This window comes from Microtus oregoni, unplaced genomic scaffold, assembly GCF_018167655.1.
Source record: "Microtus oregoni isolate MIOR12 unplaced genomic scaffold, Mior012 000035F_ref0000213, whole genome shotgun sequence".
Classification (NCBI taxonomy): Eukaryota; Metazoa; Chordata; class Mammalia; order Rodentia; family Cricetidae; genus Microtus; species Microtus oregoni.
Window position 1 is genome coordinate 4,944,820 of NW_024543094.1, and position 25,970 is coordinate 4,970,789.

Sequence of the window (25,970 nt, forward strand, 5' to 3'; positions counted from 1 at the left end):
TAAGTGTAATTATTTCTGTTTGCAATTTCCATTATTATATAATCAGTAGTGTATTTTAGTACTCAGGCTAATAAGTCAGGCTAATAAGCTATTTTTTTTTCTTTTCTTTTTTGAGACAGAATCTCACTTTGTAGCTCTGGCTGTCCTGGAACTCACTAAGTAGTTCAAGCTGGCTTTGAACTCACAGAGATCTTTCTGCCTCTGCCAACAAAGTAATAGAATTAAAGGCATGCACCATCACGTCTGACTGTAGCTAGCTATCTTAATTAAATATAAAGAATGACACATTAATTTTATTTAATCATTAACAATTCACTTTTTTCTTTTTTTGTTTTTTTTTTTTTTTTGAGACAGGGTTTCTCTGTAGTTTTGGAACCTGTCCTGGAACTCACTCTGTAGACCAGGCTAGCCTCAAACTCACAGAGATCCACCTGCCTCTGTCACCCGAATGCTGGGATTAAAGGTGTGCACTACCACTACTCAGTTAACAATTCATCTTTTAAAAAAGATTTATTTATACATGTATGAACATTTTTCTGCATGTATGGATGTAGACCATATGTGTGCCTAGTGCCTGAGGCCACAAGAGAGCATTGGATCTCCTGGAACTGGAGCTACAGGTGGCTTGTGAGCTGCCAGGACAGTGCTGGGGAACTAAAACCTGTCCTCTGCAAGAGCATGAGCACTCTGAATCACCAAGACACCTTTCTAGCCTCCTGATAACGCATCTTTAAAATCATATTGATAAAGTCTAAGATAGGAAAGATCTAATTCTTAACTACATCTAACTACACTCTTAACTACACTCTTTTGACAATTTCTCTATCCTTCTGCAAAAAAAAAAAATTTAAATTGAAGTCAATTTTACTATCTGAAAGAGCTACTGCCTTTAGGTTTTGCTTCAAGAATTAAAAGAAGTTCATGTGACTATTTTTAAAGATTGCAAAAATGATAATTAGATAAAAAATGTTTCCTTAACTAGTTTAACAAATCTGAATTCTATAGTGAAAACAGTATTTAACATCATTTAAAAGCTGAACCAGATGTGTTCCCAGTACACACCTGTCGTGTGTTAGCTGCTGGATGAGCTCCTGCCAGTGTCTGCTGGCACTCAGGTCGACTTTGTACATCCCTCTGATGTGCTGAATCACCTTTTTTCTTTCAATTCCTTGGGAGAGAGATATGGCCTGGGTGATATCTGCAGCTATTTTAGATATGTCCTTGGATTTTAAATCGAGCCGCTGAAAGAGACTAAACAAGATTGTTCCAAAGTTAAGTATCTGTGGAACATTAAATAATACTGTAGTATTACATCTGAGGGCTGGGGTACAGCTCAGTGGTATAGCATTTGACTAGCAAGTATGAGAACTTGAAGTCTCATCTCCAGCATATATATAACATATATACATACACATGCACACAGATACAAACACACACAGAAGTAAATACATATGCATACATACAAAAAAAATTGGCCTCAAAAGTTTCCAAAATCAAACCAAAAGAAAAAGGCCTGCTGTGGAGAACTGGAGACTTCTGGCGGGCAGGACTTTGCTCACCTCTGTTGATTATTGTTAACTGTTTTCTGCCACGCTCCTTTACTCACACTCTCTTCGTTTTCATATTTCTTCTGTTCCTAAAAGAATTCAACAATATTGTATAAAACTTATTCTCTTTTTTTGAGGCAGGATTTCATGTATCTCAGGTTGGCACTGAACTCACTATGTAACCAAGGATGACCATAAACTCCCGATCCTCCAGCCTCAGCCTCTCTAGCACTGGGATTATAGTGTATACCACTACATCCAGGCCCTTTAGGAGAGCACTCTATATACTGATCTACATTCTGAGCCCTAAACTTGTTATTTCTCATATAATATTGGCACTGGGCTTAACAAAGTAATTTTGAAACCAAGTTAATAAAGGAAACTTACTACTCTCAAGAGACTGTAATATAAGCCACTTATACAACATTAAATTTCTCTATTTATTTTTTGTATAGCTTGAGCCATTGATATTAGAACAGAAAAGTATGTTCCCCAGCCTGCTGAGTACATTTGCTTGTTAAAAAAAAAAACCTTAAGTCCAGGTACATTTCAACTTGCTTGCCCCTACAGAATCTGTGCTTCATCAGGATATAAAAACGGCTCAGTGGTTAAGAGCACTTGCTGCTCTAGTCAAGGACTGGGGTTCATTTCCCAGTGCCAGCATGATGACTCACAACCACCTGTGACTCTGATTCCTCTTCAGATCTCCAAAGTCACTGCACATATGTGATACACAGACTCACATGCAGGCAAACATTCAGAAACATAAAATAAATAAATCTTAAAAAAAAAAATCTTTCCTTCATTGAAGGCGATAGATAATGGATGACGAGAACCAAAGAATAGAAAGCTCCTCAAAATAAGTCTGTTTTTTAGTTTCCTGATCAAAAACTCTTGTGGTAAAAATGAGAGAATAATTGCAAGCTCATCATCAATGTTACCAACAGTGAAAAAAATCTTTATGTCACCATGTGAAGAGTATAGCAGGAGGCCGGGCGGTGGTGGCGCACGCCTCTAATCCCAGCACTTGGGAGGCAGAGGCAGGCGGATCTCTGTGAGTTCGAGGCCAGCCTGGTCTACAAGAGCTAGTGCCAGGACAGGAACTAAAAAGCTACAGAGAAACCCTGTCTCGAAAATCCAAAAAAGAAAAAAAAAAGAGTATAGCAGGATTTCCTAAAAAACAAACTCTGACTGATAGACTCACCTCTTTGATCATTTTAATGAGCTCTGGTTTGGAAGGAGCACTGGGAGGGATGCACTTGTGGCCACATAATTTTAAAGCATTCATAAGCAGTTCTGCTGTGTCCATGTCTTCTTTATTTAACTCATCTTCATGATTATGTATCAACTCTGACAAATACAAAACCAACTTGGCTCCATGCTTTAAAAAAAATTATAATGCTTTGGTTATAAAAAAATTTTATTTTTTCCATTTAAGTTATTTAATAATAAATTTAATTATATTTCTAAAATTAGTTGGGTCAAGTTCAATATAGCTGTAAAAAACATGATAGGGTAGATAAAAAATTTAATTATATATTATATATTCCTAATTTTATTTGTTTTAATAATAGAAAGTGTTTTAAAAAAGAATCTAGAAAATGTCATAACTTCTACAAACTTTAATAAACTGTTAAATAAATTAGAAAAAGAAATGGCACTGCCAGTGTAAGAAAGACACTATTAAATATTAAATCTATGTTTAATATCAAGTTTATGTGGTATTCATCAAATTATTCTCTGTGTATATTAGAAACTTTTCATAAATGGTTGAAATGAAGAAATCTAATTATCCAGCTTCCAGGGAGAATTTGTTAAGAAAAAATAGAAAATGAAGTGGGTATAAAGGAAAATACAAAAACACTGAACTAGAAAAGAAACTGTCTGTTAACCTTAAAGTAAAAGTATGTCTCCATCCCCTTTCCTTTGAGTTTCACTCAGAAAATGGTAAGATTTTAGGAACAAAAGACTGTCCCTAGCTCATCAAGACTGACTCCTCTCAAGGAAAAGAAGAGGCAAGAAACTCAAGGCAGTAAGATCCTGTGTCTCATGAGATCCACACGAATGTCAAGGGAGGGCTGGTGTGGGCCAGTCTATGAGCAGACAAACCTAAAGCCGAAATTGGAGTTCTTAAGGTGATGACAACTATCCTTTGAAGTGCAAACTTAAATCAAATTTTATTGGGTGGGCCTTCCACACAATATCTATCACATATGATTGTCACGTTTACATACATGTTAAACAATAATTATGCCAACAAAATAAACACATGCCCTTTACATCTTCAATGATACAAACATTATTGAATTTGGCTTTATGGTATTTTAAACTGTGAATAGAATTAAATGTCAACAAATGGGTCTAGAAACCATTACATCTTAGCTGATATTTAAGCCAACATGCTGAATCACATCATGTTGCTAAGAGCCTAAGATGAACATATGCAACAGTGAAAGTAGCAAAGCTTATTTCAATGCAGCATTTTAAATTAGTCAGAAGACAGCTGCTATCTGACCAAAAGAGGAAAAGCAACAGATGCTACGAGAGTAAAAGCATTGAAAAGTTGGCAAATAAAGAAAAGTGGTGCATGACTGGCGTATTTTCCATGTGTATTAAAAGGAATGTTTGTTTTACATTAAAACTATCTCAGCTTAGTATTCAATGACATTCTAAACTATCTTTAAAAAGATACCTGGAAAAAAAGCCACCAGGAACAGTGGCTTAGACCTCAGCATTTGTAGGCAGAGACAGAAGGTTTGCTATCTGGATATCTGGGCTACAAAACAAGAACATACAAAGAAAAACCTGATGTTTTCAAATACTATCTCATTTTACTATCCTTTGATCAATTGTTTTTTGATGAGAAAAGGTGTTAGGACACATGTAAAAAGATCTTTTTTTTTTGTTTTCAGCTCTCAAAAAGTTGACATCACAGAAGGCAAAGACAGGAAGATCACTTTAGACCCCAAGTTTAAGATAGGCCTGGACAACAGTTTCCATCTTAAAAACCAAACCAAAAAAAACTGACTTAAGAAACTCATTCTGAATAAAGAGAAAACCAGACATTCATGACCACTACATTCTTGAGTCCACTGAGAACAGCCTCTGACGTTGCCACCGCCAGTGCTGAGACTTTCTGATCTACCTTTGAGGGCTGGCTTCACAAATGGCTTTAGAATCTTCTGCAGAAGACATGCAATCTGAATGAATTCTCTAGAGTATAAAATACTTTTTAGTTGAGTGATTGTTTATCAAACTGATTATTATTTTGTGAAATGGTCTGAGGTAATGTTTCAAACTCCACTCCCACAGGCCAAACTAGTCTACCCAGCGTCTTGCCTTTAAAGTCCAGTTTTGATGGCAAAGCTGCATCCATGTCTTTATGGCCAGCTGCCTCCATTCTTTAGCAGCAGTTTCAGTAACTGCCAAAGACCGCCTGGATCAGACACCTCAAAATCTTTACTATGAGTCCTCTATAGAATGCTCATTTTAACTCATGATGTAAGATGCATGCCTTCATCCTAATAAAATAAAGGAACTACATTGACAGCTTCCTTAGCCACACGGTCCCATAATAATTCTATATCTGGATCCAGACTCTAATATTTGATTTTTTGGGCTTATTAATTAAGTTGCCAGAAGTCTATGAGCTTCTATTCCATTGAGGTACTGATCTCAAATATATTTCATTGCAGTCTTCACATTAATTTAGAAAGAAGAAATAAGCAAATTACTAAATTAAACACAAACTTATAGCTTCTCTAAAGTCTTCCCTAATTTTGAGAATAATAGAGAGACTTTCTGATAATGTTAATGACAGTAATTCTTTCTTCCTTACACAGATAAATTATTTGCAAAATTGTGGTTGAATGCATATTATCCCTCATTTAGCAGAACAATGGTAGTAGGTTCTCCCTCAGGGCCTGTGACCTATAGAGCCACATATTCTTGTGTCATTAACAGTGCCGGCTATTGGCTCCATCTCATGGATGAAGCCTTAAATCAAACCAGAAAGTGGTTAGTTACTCCCCTAAAATTGGTGTCCATGTTTCTTCAGTGGACCTGTTGTTTCAGGGTAGGCACTATTGTAGCCTACAAGTTCACAGCTGGTTTTCTCTTTATTCATATAACTATGCTTACTTATACAATTCACCTTATATAATACAATTCTAGAAGTCAAACGTCTGCCTTTTAAGATTTCAAATTGAAAGGGTAAGACATGTTTTAGCAAAGAGTTTAGATACTGAGTAACAGATGCTCAATATGTGCATCATGTCTATAAGGTGTCTTGTAACCACCACATGTGTTGGGTAACTAGTAGGCTAATGATTAACCAGGTAAAAAGAATCAATTCAATCATTTTTACCAAAGGCAATTTTGTCAAACCAGAGAGGCATCTTTAAATATTTTTTCCAATAATATGGATTTATGTCCATCTGGTCCAAATATCAAGTGATCTATACATGTGTATAGATAGATAGATAGATAGATAGATAGATAGATAGATAGATAGAGATTTGAAATAGCTACATCTGTTCACCAATCATACCTTTAGAAGGTCAAATAAATAGATGATTTTATGTCAATACTTTAGTTTGTGATTTTTTCAGTATAGTTTCTGTAAAATTATTATATTTTCAAACTGTCAAGCTAATTTTCAGGTACACTTTCTCTAAATTTAGAGACAAAATTGCCTTTTTAAAGTAGCTTGTGATTTTAAAATATTAAATTTGTGTGTTTGTGAATTTAAAACATTAAAGTCCACAATGCCTATAAAAAAAAAAAAGAAACTCATTCTGTTGTAAATCTTTATAAACTAACGAGAGTGTATAAAAGTAAAGTTTTCAGTGAAGGTTCTCAGAATGATGTGTTCTGAATGTACTAAAAGAAGGAAGGATTAAGAGAAATACAAGGTAGACAAAGGAGACTTGATGGAAGAGGTTGCAAGGGACAGTGAGGAGAACTATCTTGAAAGGAAGAGAATTCATTACAAAGGAGTTGAATGGGAAAAGCAGCTGTGAGCTTTCCAACCCGAGGAGAAAGCCAACAGAAGAAAGCTTGCGTGCAGCTAACAAAAGGCATGAAGAACAGTCCTTTAGAGGACAAGCTGTCTAGTAGAGAACAGGAGAGTGAAGAGCTCTCAACAACAAAAACAGACACAGTAAGCTAAGATACTTACTTGTGGGGATGGGCTAAGGCAGTCTCGAAGTATATCTTGATGAGCTGGTTCATGAACTATTTCAAATATTTGCTTCCTTTCTTCGACAGTATGGGTTGGTGACAAAATATGTGCTAGCAGTCTTCCAAGCTGGACTCGGAAAGTTTCTTTACAAGACCCCAAGATTTTGGTCCACTGTTGCTTATAACCACTGGTTTTATTTGAACCCTAAGTCAAAATAGGCGTGAATTGGGATCAGACTTTAAAAAAACTAAATATTATTAGTAGCAGATGTATTGTGTGAGGGACAGTGTGTGCCACAGCATGCATATGGGGGTCAAAGGACAACTTCGTGGGGTTGGGTTCTCTTTTTCTACTTTCATATGAGCTCTAGGGATCAATATCAGGTGGTCAACATTTGTGTAGTGTTTTTACCTGCTGAGCAAGCTGCACAGTTCAGGATCAGACTTCTTAAGCAATAATATACTAATTTGACACAACTCAAGGAAGACAATAGACCATGATTCATTCTAGACTTAATATTCTAAATTAGACACTCATACACATATCTACACAAATGAGAGTTTAAGAGACAGATTTAAATAATATTCAGAACTTTATATATTTTTGCCACAAGTACAAAAAGAGATAAGCACAGAAAGAGAAGCTAATGTCATGAGTCATTTTTCAAAAATGACCAAGGGATTACATATTGTCAATTAAAATCAAATCAAAACAACAAGAGAACAATGGTAAGTAAGGTCACCTTGATTTTACAATATAAAAGACAAGGAACTCATAATAAAGTTGAGTCAGACTTTTTACCACACTAATTACAATAGTTACAAATTTAGAACTATATAGAAATTGATCAATTTTCCCTAATGTATACCCAACATGTTTATTTTAACTGTAGCTCTACCAGTAGTCTAGTATTGACCAAGCCACCTGGGCTTAATATTGGAATTATTATATTTTAGAGATTACCCAGAACTTCAGAAAGGCTTTCCAATTATTCCTACTCTTAAGACCTTATGTCTGAGTGATTGAATTCTAAGTGCCTCTACAGTTTATTTAATGATCAGAGACGGACACTAAAATCTAGTTCAGATTCAGTGATTGACAGTGATGACTCATGGCATTCTAGAATTAGACTGGCTTTTGGTACTACTGACATAGTGAACTGATCAATTTGTTCCCCACAGTCAAATATAAATGATCTAAAGAAACTCAAGTGAGATGATAGTAAGTGAAGTCAGACACCCATCAATATTCTCTATATTATTTTGAAGGTACCAGATATGTTTATTCCAAGACCCAAACATTATATTAATTAAAAAATTCAAGAATGTAGCTATAAATAAAGCCTTTAAAAAACAGTATATTCATTTACAGCCACAGTAATCATCAAAACCTTACTCTTCCCTGATGCTACATGAGGTTCTTCATTTTGTAACAAGAAAGTCAGCAAAATATATTATTCTATTATTGAAAGTCTATGCCAGGTATAATGGCACACACCTGCAATCTCAATTAGCAGGAGTCTGAGACATGGAAATGTTAAGTTCAAAGTCAACATAAGCTACATAGTGAATTCTTACTTCAAACAAACAAACAAAACAAAACAAGGCAAAACAAATACCTCCAAAATAAAAAACAACAACAAAAAACAAAATGGAATAACTAATTCAAATTGTTTTGACTGCAGAAAAATGCTGAACAGCAAGAAGAAATATGATTTTGGAAACTCACAGTTGAGACATGTAGCCCTCTATTCAGTTTCTGTAAAAGGACACTTCTAATTCACTAAGGTACTTACAATAGACACTTTGAATCCATCTACCAGATATGTGAACATTTCTCTCTGAAATGGACTGCATATAGAAGGTTGCTCGTGACGCATATCTTCTTCAGAAATTTCAGTCTGGGAAACTGAGGTCTTGCTTTGGGCTGCATTTTCTGGAGTTCTCAAAATGTCAATAATATCTAAATTCAACTCTTTAAATTAAAAAAATTAAAAATTAGTTAACTCACTGATTATATACATATAGTAATGATGTTGGTAAAATTACCTTCTATGGAAAAGAGGTAGGATAAATAACCTGAGGATATTTAATATAGCCATAGAAAATAATTTTATATTTACCTAAAATTACATATAATACATATAACTGTGTATATTTTAATGAAGTTATGCCACTTGGGATCTCCAAAAGCCATATACAAAACCTAACCTAAAAAGTCTAATAAAAACCTTGGTACTGGGCATGAAAAACCTCCCCTTTCAAGTTGCTGGTTAGAAGAGACCAAGAGACTCCCAAAACAATATGAGTTACTGCTGTTGTTCTTGGTTGCCTTCCAGAAGTCTAAAGATAAGTCCCTATTACTGAAGATACCATGCACTGTAGACACAGGATTTTGAAGACTAGCTGGATCTGACCTGAAAGCCTCCTTCCTAAGTACTAGCTGTCATTATACAGGAAAATGCTATTCCAGCTGCCAAGAAAGGAAAGCAATCCAGCTGTGACACCTATAAACCACAATGACCAGCACAGCAAGATATTCTTGAAGGTATATCTAGGCAGTAATCAACAGCTATCAAACTGGATTTAAGGGCTGTTAAAGGAGAGAAATCATGCTGGATACTATAAATCTAGTCAACTGCCAGCGGCTAGTGATGCCATGGATTTTGGAAGAAAACCTGCAACTGCCATTTTCTTAAACCAGTGTAATTTCTAACCACATTCTAAATAGTTATCCTTGTACTCACAGAAGAGTGTAGCTCTCACCCCTCATTAAAGAAGCTTCTTTTTGCAGCAGATGAAGATCATTTCAGAAAGTCACAATTAACCAAAATGAACAGAACAACTGATCATGAGGTACCCAACCCCAATTGATACATCTACAACACAACCTTATACCTACAGCTTAGAGAACATTGTGGAACTTAGGGTAGAAAAATTGTAAGAGCCAGAAGACCAGGAAGTCTTCTGTAAGATAGTATCTTCTAGATATTACAGGGAAGTTGCACTCAAGAAAGTTCAACAATATGATTGCTTAAACAAGACCTGAACAATGACAACAACAGTTGACACATCAAAGTAGATGGGAGAAACTGCAGAGCACTACTCCTAGATGAAAAGTTACAGGCAATAAACAACTATTGAGAGGAGGAGATTTAGCCTTCCCCTGAGATGAGCACTTCAATGGTTATCCAAAACCAAGTAATCAGTACTGAAAACATATACATAAAGCAATACTAAATGGATTCAGCAAGTTGCATAAAAAAGAAGGCATGAATTCGAGAGGGAGCAGAAAGGGAGAGACACGGGAAGAGCTGAAGGTAGGAAAGAAAGGGGAAAAATGATATATTTTAATTAAATTTATAAAAAATCCTCTAGTCAGGTATACTGGTACATGCCTTTATTCCCAGCACTTGGGAAGCAGGTAGATATCTGTGAGTTTGAGGCCATCTTGGCCTGCGTAATGAGTTCCAGGACAGACAGGGATTGTAGAGATTGTTTCACACAAACAAACAAAAATAAAAATTTTAAAATCTGTATTACTATGTTACCATAGTATAAATGTGGTAGATGTACTAAATAAAATAGATAAAATGTGATCAAACAGTGAATTCACTTAAAACAATATAGGTATTTAAAAGTATTTCAGTTACGAAATTGTAAAGGTCAAATTTGCTAATGAAGATGAAAAGTGCTAGAAATTACTAAGACCATTCGACTCCTGTACAAATCAATTGAAAGGCCACATGGCACAGATTAGATGGATCTGGGATAGATAGCTACATGCACTAGTCTTTTAATGCTATAATGTGATAATCTTGGTTCAGTTTGGATTTAGTATGGAAGTCTGTTGTTAAAAATATAAATTTAAAAAGTTAAAGCAGAAACACAGTCACAAAATTCCCCTTGGGCTTGCCATATGTTTTTATGGGCAGACGATTACTTCTTTCTTCCTATCTTCCTTGGGTTACCAGAATAATTCTTTAAACAAATTTTTTAAGATTTTTAAGAAAATTTTATTTTTATCTTCATGAATGTTAGGCCTACATGTATATCTGTGCACCACATACATGCCTGGTGCTCTCAGAGGTCAGAAGAAGGCATCAGATTCCCTGGAACTAAAGTTACAAATGGTTGTGAGCCACCATATGGGTGCTAGAACAGAACCTGGGTCCTCTGCAAGAGCAACAAGTGCTCTTAACTCTGAGCCATCTCTCCAGACTCCTTGAATGGTTTTTAGAGTTCTATTCTGACTCACTGATGGTGCTTTAATTTTTCAATTTTACTGAAAGAAATTATATTTTATATATAAAGTATGCAACTTGATGGTTTGGTATATATACCAAATGGTAACTTATCGAATGATAATGTTAGGGAATACTCATCAGTCCTGATATAATTGTGTGTGTGTGGCCTCAAACTTGTGATCTTACAGCCTCAGTCTTCACAAGTATGCACCATTGAACACAGCTATAATACTTTTGTTGCTACTACATCTTAGGTTCAAACAGTTCTCCCACCTCAGTGCTGGGATCGCCACAGGCACAAATCACTGTGTCTGGCTGTCTCCTAAAAACATTGTAAAAATACAGAAATGCAAGGTAAATTGGAGGTAGATAGGGGCTGAGGAGGAAGAAAGTGAGTTTGACCATAAAAAGGCAACATGGCAATTCTTTCTGGGGATGAAAATGTCCTCCTTGACTATATCCATGTCTCCTTACTGAGAGTGCCACTGTATTTTAATTTTGCAAGATTCCATGGGGAAAAACTGTAGGATCTCTTTATTATTTCTAATAATAGCCCATGAATATATTACTTTGTCAAAAGAAAAGCTGAAAAAAATATTGTTTTGAAATCAATGGCTAACACAGACTAGTACTTAACACATTAAGAAGTAGGGTATTAGTCTCTGACATAAGGCTCCAGAAGAGAAAAAATAACATCTTAAAAAAGCAAACCTAATCACCTCCATCTGACATATTTAAACCTGTAAATCTGCATTGAAAGGGAGAAAACTGAGTTCTGACCTTGGTAAATGATCCTGTTCACAGCCAAGATGATGAGTCTCTGCAGTCTCTGGGCGAGCTCTGCCTCCGAGGCCTGGCTGGGGTGCTCCTGGCTCATCCTCCTCTGCATCATAGTGTGTAGCTCATCACTGGCCACCGAGCGCATCTTCATTAGGAGAGACTCTGTCTGAGCCAGGGGGAATTTTCGAGGACCTTCAAGTACATAAATTATCCAATGCCACAGTAAATGATGGCCAATGAACTTATTTTTACTATAATTTTTTGATTACTTGTCATGAAAAGAAAAACTTTTTATTACAAAATTAATTTATATTAAGGAAAAAGAGTAAGAGAAGTTAGCACTTTTCCTTCTCCAAAGAAGTGCAACAGTACTACTGATTTAAAGTCCAAAATAACAGCATTGAAGCCAGTGACACAGGAGGATGCTAATCATTTGTCCAAGTCTGAGTCTTCTGAAAAACTCAGAGTATCAGATGGGCTTCTGTGGCTTTGACACCTGATCGACTATTTGCACTGTTTCACTTCCTTGTATTCCAAAATCATCAACAGTTTTAAAGAATAAGACATTTAGGTTAAAAAAGAAGAAGAAGAAGGAGAAGAGAGAAGAAGAAAAGGAGGAGAAAGAGGATGAGGAGATGATCATGACCATAATAATTTAGTAATAATGTTACCATGCCCTGGTAATCCCTGTTGAATCTTATAGTTTGGAAAATTACACATAATGACAAATAAGAAATCAGTCAGCAAGAGTGAAGAAATCACAAAGTAGTAACAAGCCCAGCAATTTGTCAGTACAATGATTGGGGTAAACGCATCATTTGGGAAGCATTTCCTGAGAAGAAACACCTCCCCAGACTGAACAAGGCAAAGTGCTGTTTGTTCCTGCGCTTACTGCACCTGCTCTGGGAAGCGCTGCACACATGGTGCATCCAGGAGAGAGCGGGGAGGATTCTTGATTTAATGGACTGAAGAAGGGCATCGGAAGCTGGCCATAGGAACCAAAATGACGTCTTGGTATATGAGGAGTAACAGAACCCTTCACTGGAATTGAACCTTTGTTTTAAATTATGAAAACAAATATCAATTTCCATCAACAACTTGTTTTTACAAATTACTTGCATCTAACTAAACTATTACAGGTTTTAATGACTCACCCTACATGATATTTAAATTTTTAATAGTTTTTTTAGATTGTCTGCTAGTAAGTATTTTTAATCAGTTAATAATTTTGGTGGGTAGAGTCACCTTTCAGGCAAAAAAAAAGAAAAAAGAAAATTATCCTTGGAGATATTAAAAATATTATTGTTGGACAATATTTCTAATCTTCAAGGTCAATTCATCCTCACATTATCCACAGATTCTTTATGTAGAATCCAATGACAAACATACCCCGGGCAAGACAAGGCAGTAAGACACTGAGTAAGAGTCTCACACGGTCTTTATTTGTGAGTGCAGACGTGTACTTCAGCACTCATGCTTTAGAGCCACATGGCCAGGGGAAGTCTTTAGCACTCCTTTCTCTAAGCCCCAGTTTCCTTGTTAGAAGATATATATTAAAAAAATAAAGCAGAGCTATGTCACAGGAAGATATTTATCACTATCTGACACTATAGTCATACATTTGCTTATATGCTCATCCATCATTCCCTCCAGTTCTATGTACGTGGCTGGTGCACATTAATTATTTAATGGTTGAATGAATGAAGAGCATTTTTATCAAGAACATTAATTAAATAATGGATATAAATGCAATATTTATCTCATCCCTCAAAAGAATAAAGCATATTTCATGTTGATATTATTTTTATTGGTTAAAATACAAAGGAAATTCATTTGTGTGCTAATTATACTAATCTATTATCTATCTGTATGAATGATACTTTACATGGATATATATCATCTCGAATAATACTCTACTACTTCCTCTATTTTTAAGTATTGAAGATAATATTTAAAGTTTTTTAGTTGAAAAAACTGTATATTATGATCTTGTTTATAATGGCAAAAGCTCAAAGTAAAAAAGCTAGGGAAGATCACAACACACAATACAGGAACTACCAAACATCCATTAAAGGACATTTGTGCTCTTTAATGTGAAAGGATGTCTATACTGATCAGAAATAGAAGTTATTTTATAAACAGTTGGTAGAGAATGATACCATTTAGGCAAAAATATCCTCCCATCTCTTCCCCACCACCACCACCTTCTCTCTCTCTGTGTGTGCGCATGTGTGAAAAGTCTGAATCTGGCCCCATTCACTGGGCTGACAGGAACTCAGGACTGCCCAACAGAATGATCCACATGTGAGGCTGAACGAAGACTGATCTGGAACATAACAATGTCTACCTCCTCTGTGAATTTAAGAATATAAAACCTACAAGTGATACTGCTAGAGAAACAAGATTCCATGCCATGGAATATAGGAAGTGACCACTACAGTTAGAAATGGAAAAGGACACAATTTTTACGTGGGACAGAAGACATATAAAATGGGGGGAGTGGTTCAAGAAGAGAGACTCTGTCCAGACATTCAACAAGGAAGACTACATAGGGGCAGCAAGTTTAGTTACATGAACATTTTGTAAGTTTGACTTATCATAATTTAAACATATTACTACAAACATATTTAGACGTATTTTCTATGTGTGGGCTTTTCATCACATGGCTTTAAAATTTTGCATAGCATTGAACCCAAAGATGAAAATTAGTACAAGGGGAGAAAGGTCTGAACTTAAAAGCCTTTAAAACTGTGAGAGTAACTCCAAGAAATATACCAAGCACTTTGTTCATATGTATCCAAGTGTGTGTATAAAACAGCTACTGCAGATACTATGTTCTAAGCAGCAGCTAAACTACTATTACATTCTATCACATAATTATGTATATCCACTGTATATAGATAATAGACACATATGTATGTTTATGTGTATATGAACATAGATCCTAGGTTATCTTTCTAGTTTATGTTTCTATAAAAGAAGCAGCAGTTTTTGTGGAAAATGTACCAGCATTTATCATTTGATGATTCACACAAATTCACAGAAAGCTCTGACACCATGTGTTTTCTATTCATTTGCAAGATACTCCTATCTGCCTGGATTCTGCACTTTGCTTCTTCTAGTCCATACTCCTCACAGAAGTCAAAGTTCTCTCTATACAATGAACATCTATCTGATTATATCATGCACCTCCTAAAAACCTGATGACTTCCATTAGGATAAAACCTGGACAAGATTTGTACAGCGTCTTCTGGTACAATGGTTCTGCTGAAAGGAAAACTCTCTCAGATTTTATAATTAGATTCTTTGGGGGGGGGATTAAGACATGGTTTCTCTGTAGCTTTGGAGCCTGTCCTGGAACTAGCTCTTGTAGACCATGCTAGTCTCAAACTCAGAGATCTACCTGCCTCTGCCTCTGCCTCCCGAGTGCTGGGATTAAAGGCGTGTACCACCACTGCCCAGCTATAATTTTAATTTTTTTTTAAACCAAGAAATACAGTTTAATTCCTTGGAGATGAGACTTGGTATGTTAGATAGGGCTAGCCTCAAACTCCCAGACACATACCTGCCTCTGTTTCCATATTGCTGGGATTAAAGGCATGTGCCTCCATGCCAAGCAAGAAAAATACTTTTAATGCAAATGACATCAGAATACAGGAGAGTATAGCTGCCTTCAATGTGTAATTATTAAAATGCCATTTTAATACTCACCAGCAATGCTTCTCCGCTTCTGAGACACTACATGGTGGTGAGCAGAAGGCGACTGGACTGTATCTACTGGATTTTCAGAGTCATGATTGGCTGTGCTCCTTATAAATTCCAAAGCAGCCTGGAGAACTCTAAGCTGCAGGGCCAAAGCCATATCTAAACCCAGAAGAGACGAGAATGTTTTCAAGCTATCATTGTTTGAATATTTTAACTAAATTAATATATCATCTACTATATAAGGTATGTAATATTCAATATCTAAACAAACCACAATATTCAATATCAAAACGAAAAGAACTTAGACATAAGTTAAAAATAATGTTAAAGAAAATTCCTCTACGGGCACTATAAATTTTTTGTTATTTTATTTGAGACAAACAATGTCTCCTGTATCCCAGGCTGATTGTTAACTTGCTATGTAGCTGAAGATGAACTTGAACTCCTGATCCTCCTGTCTCTACACTTTGAATATGTATCATCATACTCAGCCTTACTATAGAAATTTGAATTAAAAAATAACAAACATAAATGTATTTCATTTAAATAACTTTCAAAATCAGTAATTTTGTATAAAGTAAAAGCTTCAATAATCCGCATGCTTTCAGGTTTCAGTGACTTTATTAGCTCCAATTAAAGAAAATTAAAGATCATTCCTCTTCCACATAAGCCTTTGCATTCTACTCGGTTAAAAAAATGTTATTAGTTTCTGCCAGTAATATATTGCCAGAAACTAATTATATCACGTCATCAATCACTCTATTTTCAACCATCCAAAGGCTGCTTTTTAATAACAATACCAACACAAAATTAAGTTTAAACTTTCAGTAAAAGAATTATGAGAAAAATTTCTTAAAAATTGATTCTTACTTTGTGTCCTCTTGTTTTTGCTATTCTGAAGATAGCCAAGAAGTACAATAAGGTCTTCAATAACTCTAAAATACTGTGAGCCCGAGGAACTGCAAGCGTGAATTGTAACTGCTATGAGAAGTTGCTGTATATCACAGGCAAGCAATTTGTATTCGTTCAAAGGAATGCTAAAATGAGCCAAAAACAAAACAAACAAACAAAAAACCCAAGACATTTATAAGTAAAATAGCCAACAATTTAAGACAAAGAGCTGGTTAAATTCTATGCTATCAGTATGCATTCATGCAATACTTATTTTTGCTTACCCTATGGTGAGCAATACACCCTGTACACTAGGAATGGAAAAAGACATTTTGAGTCCTGTCAAAACTACAGTCTTGCAGAGAATTAGATAAGTTAGGAGTGCATCAGATACAGCAGATAGAGATTAACACAAGATACTAAGGGAATACTCACACAGGTTCCTAGCCTACATGAAGGGTGAAGAATAAGGTGTAGTAACAAAACTAAGGGTTAGTCAATTTGAACTGATTAATTAATCTCTCTGCATTTCAGCTGTATAAATTCATTTTAGGGATTATAAGTTTAAAGTTATCCTGAACTTGAATGAAGGATAATAAGCTTGAACGTGTATTAATTACTTATAAACACACAATAAATATGAATCAGCTACTATGCCCACAAGTTTAACCTTGATGATCTACTCAGGTATATGACACAGGCTCAAATACTTTCTATATTTAGTTTTTTTCAAATTAAGTAAGGGTTAGAAATATAAGTTTCTTAGGGTCAATTAATACAGTATCACACAGGGACTATCAGTATGATTTATTTTTAGGAAAAACTATTTTCAGAACAAACCTATAGGCATCTTCCAATCTTTACCAATTTTTTGCAGTGCAATCAATACTAAATGTGCTGAGGAAATACAATACTTTGTGTTTTTACTTTTCATATGCACAAGCACATGAACCCTATATATAATAAGTGCCCAGTGAAAGCTGAACTTAGTGAGTATAAGGAGTCTATCTTTGCCCCAGACAATCACTGGATACAGATATGTTCTGTACTCTGTGAAAATATGGACAACATTTAGTGCTTTGGTGTACAATAAGATGGTGCATCTACAGATTCCTATTTTAAAATTATGCTAATAAAATGGTAACTATATCAGATGTGGAGACATCAAAAGCACAGAATCTAATTAAGAATTTACTTTTCAAAGCTCTTACTCAACTGGCAGGCAGCCCTTTGTAAGTGTCCTTTTGACTATTAGAAGTTAGCTTGTACTAGCAGTGAGAACATACTATCATAAACTGACCATAGTATCAGTGATACAGCAGCAAGTGAGTTAAAAGAGATGAGACACGTTCTCTGCTGTTCCTGAGCTGCAAGTGGATCAGTGAGTTCTGTAGCTCTATCTGATCTATTCCTAACTGAGGGGAGAGGGAGTTGAACTACAGAGACTATAGTGGAAGCTTGATAAACATACCTGAGAGTAAACTTACCGTCTTCAATTCTAAATGCTCAAAACCAAGTCATATAAGCAAACTATTCTTAATCAAACATTTCATCTTGGAGATGAAAACATGCCATCTCCAAGTTAACTTAATTTTGTGGGAAAGAAATTCTTTGAAAGTTTTACAAAACAAATCAACTCTTTTTTTTTCTTTTGTTTTTTTGAGACAGGCTTTCTCTGTGTAGCTTTGGTACCTCTCCTGGAACTAACTCTTGTAGACAAGACTAGCCTCGAACTCACTGAGATCTTCCTGTCTTTGCCTCCCAAGTGCCGGAATTAAAGGCGTGCACCACCATTACCTGGCTAAAACAAATCAATTCTTTAAGGTAACAGTCTAATGATCTTATCAGATGTAATTTTAATTAGATGTAATTTAAATTATCAGATGCAATTTAATAAACTTACTTCTTTTCTAATCCATTCAGGGCTGCTACTGTATTACACAACACATAGAGTAGACCATTATCCAACAACATGTCTGCTACCTTAGAACAAGAGTTTAAGACTTGAAGAAGAAGTAAGAGAGCATTATGCAAGAGTATATTGTCATAGAGAGAGGTCTCTATTAGTCCCAGTACTGGAATGATAGACCATTTTTGGAAAAGTTCCATGTGTTTCACCTCCTCCAGATCAAATCTGTAATAAATAAGATACAGGGAAGAGCATGTTAGGAGCAGTCAGACACAAACTGGAAAAATATGTTTGACACCACAAAGCTGTTTTTAACCTGATTTTAAAGTTATCAAAAAAGTGTTGGGAATAAGGATTTGTAATTTTTTTTTAAAAAAAGATGATAGTATCTAGTAAGGCAAAACCTAAAAAAAATGCATAAATACTAAGGTGAAATACACACACAATTTCATAACTTCAATTGATTCATCTGAATTCATCCACTGACAATCTTGTATTCAAAGAACATCTGCCATGTAGCACTATACAGTGTAAAGGAAAAAATTTACAAACTATTTTAGTGACAGTGAACTACTAAGAATAGCTCAGTACACATGAACAAATCTTTCATCCATGACTTAATATCACTTGCTTCTGTGGTGCAGCAGAATTCTAAATATTTTGTATATTTTCCTTATCGACAAATCAGTATGATAGTGTCTGCCCAAATTTCGTTACAAGAGTGTTGTGAGACTAAAATAAGATAATGCAGAATTGCTCTAAAACAAAACAAAACAAAAAATTCATTCAAATGAAAATACTACTAAAATTACCATGGCTGGGATTTAGCTCAGCAGTACAGCACTTGCCTGGCATGCATAAGGTCCTTGATTTGATCTCCAGCAATACACACATATGAATAAAATGATCACAGTAAATAATCTAAGTTCCCCAAGGTCTGAATTTGTCTACCACACTAAAGAAATACATATTTTTTCTCTATCAAACAGAAAAAAAATTGTGCCAAACTTTTAGTTTCAGCGAATTTTTTTCTTTATCTTTGCTTGTATTGTTAATCCTCAAACATTACACCAAAGTCAAATCTGAACAATCAGCACATCCAGAAATCCCAAGGAAGGATTCTGAGGGGACTGAGGATGTCCTGTATGGGTCACAAATATCATCTAATTGAGATTAAAGGGGCCACCTTTCTTTCAGGGTAGCTTTCTCATGATATGCCAAATCTTCTGTCACTTTCACTTTCTACTGCAGTTGTTTCCAGTTTCTAACTAGTGAATAAAACACCAAGACAGACGTAAAAAGATTGTCATATATAAAATAATAAATTAATTCCCTGGAAAATGATTTATAGAATTTTTTCTGATGATCCCAAAGGATCACCTAATTTTATATATAAGACAAAAGATCTCTTAGTTATGGCAGAGAACTCACTCTTCATCCAGGCCAATGTGTCGACCAAAGAACATTTCAGTGAAGCACTCCAACAATTCTTGAGTTCCCCGATGAAGATATAACTGGTTGGCTAGTAAGGAAAAGCCGCGGTTCTTCAGGAACTTGTCCCTTTGTTCTTTAGATGCTCTGTTAATATATGCATGTAACAGCTAAAGAAAAAATTAAGACCATTTAGATGTTAACATTTAATATGTATAAATCAGACTGTATATTATTCTTGTATTTGTATTACCTGCTACTCATATACATAGCCACATATAGAGAAAGTTGAAAACCATGTCAAGTGCATAGAGATTAACAGGCCACTCTGGGATGTTAGTGGTGACACTTTCTTGGGGATTTAATACTTCTTTGATGATGTTCTGTAGCTGAGCAAAGGATCTAGCAGTCTTCCGGGAGCCATGGTTGAATGTAAGCAGAAAATTATGTCTAATTCAAAGGGAAAGAAACCAGTGCACTGTATTTTTCTTCATATCTGCACACACACACACACACAGAGACCTCCATTTCTAGACTTCTTGAGAGATCCTGAGCAAAAGCCTGAATTTCCATCTTAAGACTTCTTTCTTTTTCCTCCTCTCCTTCCTTTCCTTCTTTCTTAACAGAAATCTCAGAAACTATACACACACACGCACGCACACACACACACACACACACACTCACAGAATTTTTAAACTTTATTTACTTATTTTGTATGGGGGAGGTGGAGTTGTGTGCCACAGTGCACATGTGGAAGTGAGAGAATAACATGTGTGAGTTGGTTCACTCCTACTGCGTAGGTCCTGGGGCTCAAACTCATGCTATTAGGCTTGGTGCTACCTTGCTACCCCTTATTTTTTAACTCCTTAAATACAACATGTGTAAAACTCAATTAATTACTTTTCCTTCTAAACCCACCTTTCCCACATTTACTAATTTAGATCAACCATAGAACCGTCCCTCTAGATTAAGCACAACACCCTCTTGGCTTCTCTATTACTGATCCCCACATATAAATATGAAGGTTTGTCTCTTTCAAAAGTCTCTCAAATCTGAGTCCTCTGACTTGTATAATTCCAGGCCATGAGCTCTTGAGTTTTCTGCTGCACTGAATTCACTGTCACAGTCATTTCCTCTCTGAAGGACTGTGCTGTCTGTAGCAAATCACTTGCTCTTCTCCCTCCTTTTCAGTCAGTCCCCCACAGTGGTGACAGGACTCTCCCCAAACATACTTAATTTACTACCCTCCATAAAGACCTGACTAAGCCTACAGCCAACTATTAAAATGCATTTTTGGCATGAATCCTTCTTTACTTTCTCATAATACTGACTTGCTTTCCTCGTGCTCCCATTCTTTATCAACACTGCCACAGAATTCCTGACATCATACTTAGCAGGCCAATGACTTTCTCCTAGTACAAGTAAGTGCACTGATGTGAGGACTTATATTATTATCCTTTATATTCCACATAGCAGTTTTATACTAGAACTGCAAGAAACTGAACAACACCTACATTCAGACAAATCAAAGAAAATAAGAATCTTTAAAAGAGATTTCAATATTTGTTAGCTTTTTAACCATTTTTAGCCATTCATATGGAACATTAATTTATTCGACAGTATATATTCAGTTTGTAACAAATATGGACAAATGTTGATGCTCACAGTTTATATCAACTTTAGATATTAAAAATGAGTACACAAATAAGAAAAAGGTGATATATATATATATATATATATATATGAATAAAGAATATGACCAGAGGGAAGTAATTCTCTTATGATAATCAGGGAAGACCTCTTTAAAAAGGAGACAGGTGAGCTGAGACTTAACTGTTCAAAAGTTGATACTACACTGCAGGAAAGATTTCCACTAAACTACATAATCCCTATAATTTTTGTAAAATGGATTTACTGTTAAGATATATGAATTTATTGGTAAACTGACTGTTACAGATCAATGTATAAAAAAGACTTACGATTGAACTGAATACTACATAAAATGCCAATATGAAATAACAAAATTATAGATTGTTATTTTTTATTAATTTTATTTTATTTTGCTTTTTAATGTATATGGGTTCTTGTCTGCATGTGTGTTTATAGACTGTGTTCCTGGTGTCCACAGAGGCAAGAAAAAGGTGTCAGATGCCCTAGAACTGGAGTTACAGATGGTTGTGAACCACTGGGTGGGTGCTGAGAATTGAACCTGGGACCTCTGTAAGATCAGCCCAGTGCTCTTAACCACTAAGCCATCTCTCTAGCCATGACAGTTCATTCTTCTTAAAAATAAAATAAGCTTTAAGTCTTTACATATACTAAACAATATTTTTTTTTTTTTTTGGTTTTTCGAGACAGGGTTTCTTTGTGGCTTTGGAGCCTGTCCTGGAACTAGCTCTGTAGACCAGGCTGGTCTCGAACTCACAGAGATCCGCCTGTCTCTGCCTCCCAAGTGCTGGGATTAAAGGCGTGCGCCATCACCGCCCGGCTAAACAATTTAAGTTATACATATATTTATTTTCCTGACGAAGGTATCATTTATGTAGTCTGTGCCCTTACTTTAATTACTCCTTGTTGGATAGCAGATGATGGGTGGTTAACGAGGACTAGAAGAGTATCTGCTTGAATAATCTTGTCCATCACATCTTCAAGCATAGCATCAGGCAGGATAAGAAGAACTCCACTTAAGAGTTCATATAGCCCACAACAGATAGGTATCAAACAGTCTTCAGTGACACTGTGACAAAAACCAGAAAAGCCTTACTAAGCATCAGAAGGAAATTCACATGAAAAACACCCTAGGAACTACAATGAGAATCAACTTTAACATGCAAAACACATGCTCAGAAAGTTTAAAAGGGCTTCCTAATTTAAGCACGCTTAACCAGCTTACCATTGTCTGTTAAGATAGATGTTTGGATGTTTTCCAGTAGATAGTAGACTAAAATGCAGTCGTCGCTGCCACATATGTTACTTAAACCATCTGAAGTTAACAATCCAAGTCAACAGCCCAGCATGGAGGCAGGAGGGGCTTATGAGTCTTACCCCTAACTGAGCATCTATTGATAGCTTATATTCTGAAGGAGGGAGAGAGGGAGGGAGGGAGGGAGGGAGGGAGGGAGGGAGGGAGGGAGGGGCGGGCCCTGGTAGGTTGACCACTCTCCAGTGAGTACATAGGCGGCACAAACTGGAGTTAGTGGGTTAAAACAAAAACTACAAAAGAACACGAAAGGGTGAAGGTTAGAGAGTAAAGGGTGGATCTTGGAGGAGTTAGATGTATAAAATTTTCAAAGAATTAATAAAAATATATTAAAAAAATAAAGGTTCTTCATTCTCCCAGCTGCATTTCAAATGTCTCATAGGTGAACAATTCACTATCACTGAAAGTTTCATCACTCTAGACCCTGGACACGATCTAGGAACACCAATCTGATGATTTCTCTGAACTAAAAATTTTTCTATCTAATAAACCACAAAAGAGATTTTTCTTGGTTACTTGGCTTTTGGGTGAGTTTAGAATTCAGTATTATCTAACAACAAATGAATGAGAAGGCATCTTTCAGCTTGGTATTAAGAAGGTAATATGATCAGAAGTGGCATAATGAAGGCATTTCTAGTGAAGGGATTCTGAGGCAAGAAAACATGGGTACCTGTGAGCACTTGCAGCTCGGTTGTAGTTTGCCTCATAAGCAGGAGAAAAGGCCAAGTTTGCCCAATCATCAGCATGCCTATCTACAAGGCTCGGCCACCTACTAGCAGCTGCAGATCCATTCTGAGAGGGAAATGCAAGTCCAAGGCTTGCAATAGTGCTGTGGCTTCGCTGGAAAGAGGCCAGTCCCTTGAGATGATCAGGTCGACGTGGGCAGGACTCATCACCAGGACTGTCATCATCTGATCTGGGTTCGGTTCCCAAGTCTCTGTGGTCTACTCTGGCCATGGGAAACCCCAGTGTTCCTCTGGAGACCCCATTAGCAGAGGCCTGGGCTGCAAGAAGCGTTTCCATTTCACAAACAGTTCTTGCAGATTCACAGCTACTGATGAATGCTTCCTCTTTGTTTGTTTTCAGTGTGTAGGGATTCCCTAAAGGATTCTGTTTCTCTGGGTGGGCATCCGCAACATTCAGTAACTTGTCAATACTATTGCCCAAACTTCCAGCCAGTTTTTGTGCTTGTATTAGTGGTGAATATATAGGAAATGCTGGTAGACTTCTAGATCGAACCATTTCGGCAGGCATCCGCTGTGGAATGATATTGGAAGAACTGGCTCCTAGTAAGTGTAGACAGAAAAATAGTACTTAAAAATCTATTAAACAGCACCACTTTTCTTCTGTAAGTCACAACCATGGAACAGACCACCTGCCTTGCACTATTAAAAAATCTATAAATGGCAATTTTCGTAAACAAAAAGTACTTGAAATTCACACATGCCAAAACTATCTTTCTCTTCTTTTCCCTTCCTTTCCTTCCTTCTTTCTTTTTTTTTTTTTTTTTAATTTTAGTTTTTGAGGTAGGCTTTCTCTGTAGCTTTGGAGCCTGTCCTGGAACTAGCTCTTGTAGACCAGGCCGGCCTCGAACTGACAGAGATTCACTTGCCTCTGCCTCCCGAGTGCTGGGATTAAAGGCATGCGCCACCACCACCTGGCAAAAAAACTATTTTTCTTTTAACTACATTTTGTTAAGCTTTCAAAAACATGTCTTTTCCTGTTTCTTAATAAAATACAATATTGATGGAATGGCTTAAAGTCATTAGGATTAATGGGTTCAGTTGCAGTGAATCAGAGTTATTTAATTTACTTAGTCCATCAGGCATAGGATCTAACATGACAAAGAAGAAAGAGTTCAGGCTTTACAATAAGACATGATTGATTCAAATAAAAGTTATGTTAGTTCAGTGGCCATAGGTAAACCACTTTATTACTACAGTGGTAGTTTCTGCAAATGTACGATGAATGTTCAGAATATCTACTCTGCAGGGTGCTTTTAAGGATGAAGAGAAGTCATGAGTGTGATGTACCTAATATAGTGCCCGAACTGTAACAGGTGCTTAATAAAAGGTAGTACTTGTCATTACAAAAATGGTCCTCAGACTGTCCTCTTTCCTATTTCTGCAGTTACTTACTAATGAGAAGCAATCATCTCTCTTCATAGGACTCCAATTTAATAGTTCTAACACTATTTCAGGAGACCAGAAAAATCCTTTATGACAAGAGCAGAGGGTAAAAGCACAGATTTCCCAATGTTTGACCATGAACTAGCAACAATGGAGCAGCAGCCCTAGTCCAATAGCTAATAATTCACACTCTCAGGCTCTGGCCGACACCTATTCTTTCCAGGAAAGAGTGTCAAACACAGTGTCTAAGTGAGATAATCAGGTGCTTGTATGCATGTTCAAGTTTTATAAGTGTGGTAGAGTACATAGCTCCTGAATGAACTGTTTTAGAGGCAAAGCTTTCTGCCAACAAAAGAGATACACAGCTTGGAACTCTTTTCTGGTAATTCTTGATTTTGGCTAGCAGGCTAAAGTTGCCAAAAGACTGTTCAAATAATCCAGTAAAAAAGTAGGGTATGACTATATTTGAAAATGTTTCAAACCGATAGAATTTTTTAAAAAACAATTCCTACAAAATACTAGATGAAACTAATTAAAACATGGCCTTAAAATATTATAATAAGTGACCATAAAATGAACTAGAGAATAACTGAAATGCTTTGGAAAATAAGCACAATTGGAAATTAACATCCATATACCTTGTTGTTCTTTTCCAAAAATCTACTTTCCCTTCAAGACTTAACAGTTGTTTGTAGTGAAAGACCCCCACTCACTAAGCAGCAGTAATGCCATTTTGCAAGGCTTAAACTTTGGAGCAACGCAAGTAATTAGAGCAGGGAAGTTCGACTTGAAAACAAGGGCGGAGAAGCCAGGCGAGATATCTGCGGTCAGCCGGTCAGCCACCTGGCCCCAAGCGATAAGGAACCCGCAGCTGGCCTGCTCCAATGAGAACCTCCCGTTTGCATAGTCAGCACATGTGCCCAACTTAGAATGTCAGTAATTCACAGAAGAAGACAACTCCCCCTATGAAAGATCCCAGCTTATCTGCTGTAACGTCATTTCACAAAGCTTTTGACGAACGACTGTAAGTGCAGAGTAAGGTCAGGGTCCCTGGCTGCAAAACAGGATCTTTATATCCATAGATTAGGACAGGACATCAATTAACAGGATATCTGTTCCCATACATCTGTGCTGGGAGAGGAAAAACCACCTGTGCCCCTTGCCCCATTC

The 25,970-nt window shown here is 36.3% G+C and overlaps 1 protein-coding gene across 2 annotated transcripts in view; it reads right to left on the bottom strand.

The window, feature by feature from the left end:
• The window catches only part of Lyst (lysosomal trafficking regulator), a 153,167-nt gene that overhangs the window by 50,322 nt on the left and 76,875 nt on the right, over positions 1 to 25,970 (bottom strand). For both annotated transcript variants that reach the window (XM_041630875.1, XM_041630874.1), the window contains 12 exons: positions 23,342 to 23,957; positions 22,251 to 22,428; positions 19,692 to 19,861; positions 18,255 to 18,485; positions 16,331 to 16,497; positions 15,467 to 15,619; positions 11,756 to 11,947; positions 8,525 to 8,703; positions 6,727 to 6,933; positions 2,752 to 2,928; positions 1,560 to 1,636; positions 1,063 to 1,251 (listed from right to left, as the gene is read on the bottom strand). In XM_041630875.1, the coding sequence (XP_041486809.1) occupies positions 1,063 to 1,251; positions 1,560 to 1,636; positions 2,752 to 2,928; positions 6,727 to 6,933; positions 8,525 to 8,703; positions 11,756 to 11,947; positions 15,467 to 15,619; positions 16,331 to 16,497; positions 18,255 to 18,485; positions 19,692 to 19,861; positions 22,251 to 22,428; positions 23,342 to 23,957 (2,536 nt within the window). The remainder of the gene's footprint in view (positions 1 to 1,062; positions 1,252 to 1,559; positions 1,637 to 2,751; positions 2,929 to 6,726; positions 6,934 to 8,524; positions 8,704 to 11,755; positions 11,948 to 15,466; positions 15,620 to 16,330; positions 16,498 to 18,254; positions 18,486 to 19,691; positions 19,862 to 22,250; positions 22,429 to 23,341; positions 23,958 to 25,970) is intronic.